This window comes from Vespula pensylvanica, chromosome 11 (genome assembly GCF_014466175.1).
Source record: "Vespula pensylvanica isolate Volc-1 chromosome 11, ASM1446617v1, whole genome shotgun sequence".
Lineage (NCBI taxonomy): Eukaryota > Metazoa > Arthropoda > Insecta > Hymenoptera > Vespidae > Vespula > Vespula pensylvanica.
In genome coordinates, this window is record NC_057695.1 from 587,183 (window position 1) to 589,157 (window position 1,975).

Consider the following 1,975-nt stretch of genomic DNA (forward strand, 5'->3'; position numbering starts at 1 on the left):
ATATATATATATATATATATATATATATACACACATGATATCTCTTTTTCTTTCATTTAATTTAGCTTTCAGCAAATAAAGTTAATTGCTTATCATCTCATTTGCTCCATTTATGTTGACGAAATATGCTCTTTGAGTTTTTTAGCTTACTTTTAATATAGTAAGTATATATGTAATTGTACATATTTATAAATTTAGGCTATAGGATTTATATTTGTAATAATTAAACACACCATACATATACACGTTATACGCACACACATACACTATCTCATACACACAACTATACATATATACACACGTACACACATATATACTACACATATACACATACGCCGTTTCTTATTTTTACGAAATAAAGTTTATTTTTGAATCCCTGGGGTACAATGGTTGAACGGGCATAATCTCTGAGTATAAAAAACTTTCATTGCAGAATTAAGACGTCCGCTTATCAGGTGTTATCGTTCTATGGTTTTTTTGTATCGATGATATTGTTAACAAAGAAAAAAATGAAAAAAAAAAAGGAATAATAATAATATAATAATAATAATAATAATAATAATATTATAATAATAATGATAATAATAATAATAATAATAATAGTAATTTCACATTATGTTATTTTGGAAGTGCCATTGCACTTTTGTCAACGAGTTCGAACTCGTCTTTTATGTAGAAACTTGTACGATTGAGAATTAAGATTTTTCAGAAACAGTATTCGATATACATAGAGAGATCATCAATCTGAAAACTTATGTATTATATTATATTGTACTACATAAGGGCATTGCGTGAGAACTCATCATTTGTGACACATAATTATTGTGCGATATAATTAAGAATTAAGAAACAATCATTTCTCGACCACAAAATGTAAATATATCTCGCTCCATTAACTGTACTAATTCAATTATATTCATTGATTTTATCAAAACAAACAAACAAACAGACAAACAAAAAAAGACAAAAAAGAACATATATATATATATATATATATATATATATATATATATAAAAGAAAAAAGAAGAAACATATGGAACGAAAGACCTAATTAAAATACAAAAGCACAAAACACTATTGCAGTGCCTAAAACTGTAATCGCTGTTGAAAAATTAATAACTTGATTCTCTTGTGTCGTAGAGCATTCTCAAATGAAATTGTCAATTCGGATTGACCGACTGTTTGTAGATTTTTATAACGATACTTGTCTGCGAATCTCTAGAGTATCGATTCAGAAAATAAAACTGATGTGCCTTTTCAATTCAGGGGTTTGTCAACTTAACCGATAAGTGTACTGCGTACTCTTAACACCATTTTTCTCATTAAGAAGGGTTCTCTCGTACACCTCCAACCCCTTCACCCCCATGCATTCTCTTAAACTACAAACTTCGTCTCATAAACTTATGTATGATAGTAATATTCATAATATATGTTCATTCGATTAGTCTCTAACTTAATTTTTCTGTTTTTTTTTTTTTTTCTTTTTTTCTTTTCTTTCTTTTTTATTTTTCAATACGCTCTTTCCCTTAATATCAAAATACAATTGTTATGATATTTTTTGTGTAGTTGAATTTTAATTTACTGTTAAATGTTCAATCGTTTCTATTTGTTCCATTTCAATTTTTTTTAACGAGTCATATTGAATCCTCAAACGTTCTAATTCCATTGATTTCTCCATGATCAATGCCTGAAATTTTTATATTCTATTGATCTGATTATATTAAAAAAAAAAAATAATAATAAAGAAAGAAACAACAGATAAGAATTTTCAATAACCTGTATTTGTTGTTTCTGCGCATCTCGTTGTTTTTCAACCGAACGTAATAAATTTCGCGCGCCAATTGTTCGCATTTTTTCTTTTTCGACCTCATTCGCCCAATTGTCCGTCAGGTCAATGAATTTATTACAATTCTTTTGAAATTCCACGATTCCTATAAAAAAAAATGGCGACAGACGAATTACAAAGGGGGGGGG

At 27.7% G+C, this 1,975-nt stretch overlaps 1 protein-coding gene across 1 annotated transcript in view; it reads right to left on the reverse strand.

The window, feature by feature from the left end:
* Positions 1-1,019: 1,019 nt before the first annotated feature.
* The window catches only part of LOC122633021 (intraflagellar transport protein 20 homolog), a 1,644-nt gene continuing 688 nt past the window's right edge, over positions 1,020-1,975 (reverse strand). Inside the window, exons 2-3 of the mRNA XM_043820456.1 lie at positions 1,778-1,932; positions 1,020-1,688 (exon numbers count right to left, since the gene is read on the reverse strand). Of these exons, the coding sequence (XP_043676391.1) occupies positions 1,575-1,688; positions 1,778-1,932 (269 nt within the window). The 3' untranslated portion in view covers positions 1,020-1,574. The remainder of the gene's footprint in view (positions 1,689-1,777; positions 1,933-1,975) is intronic.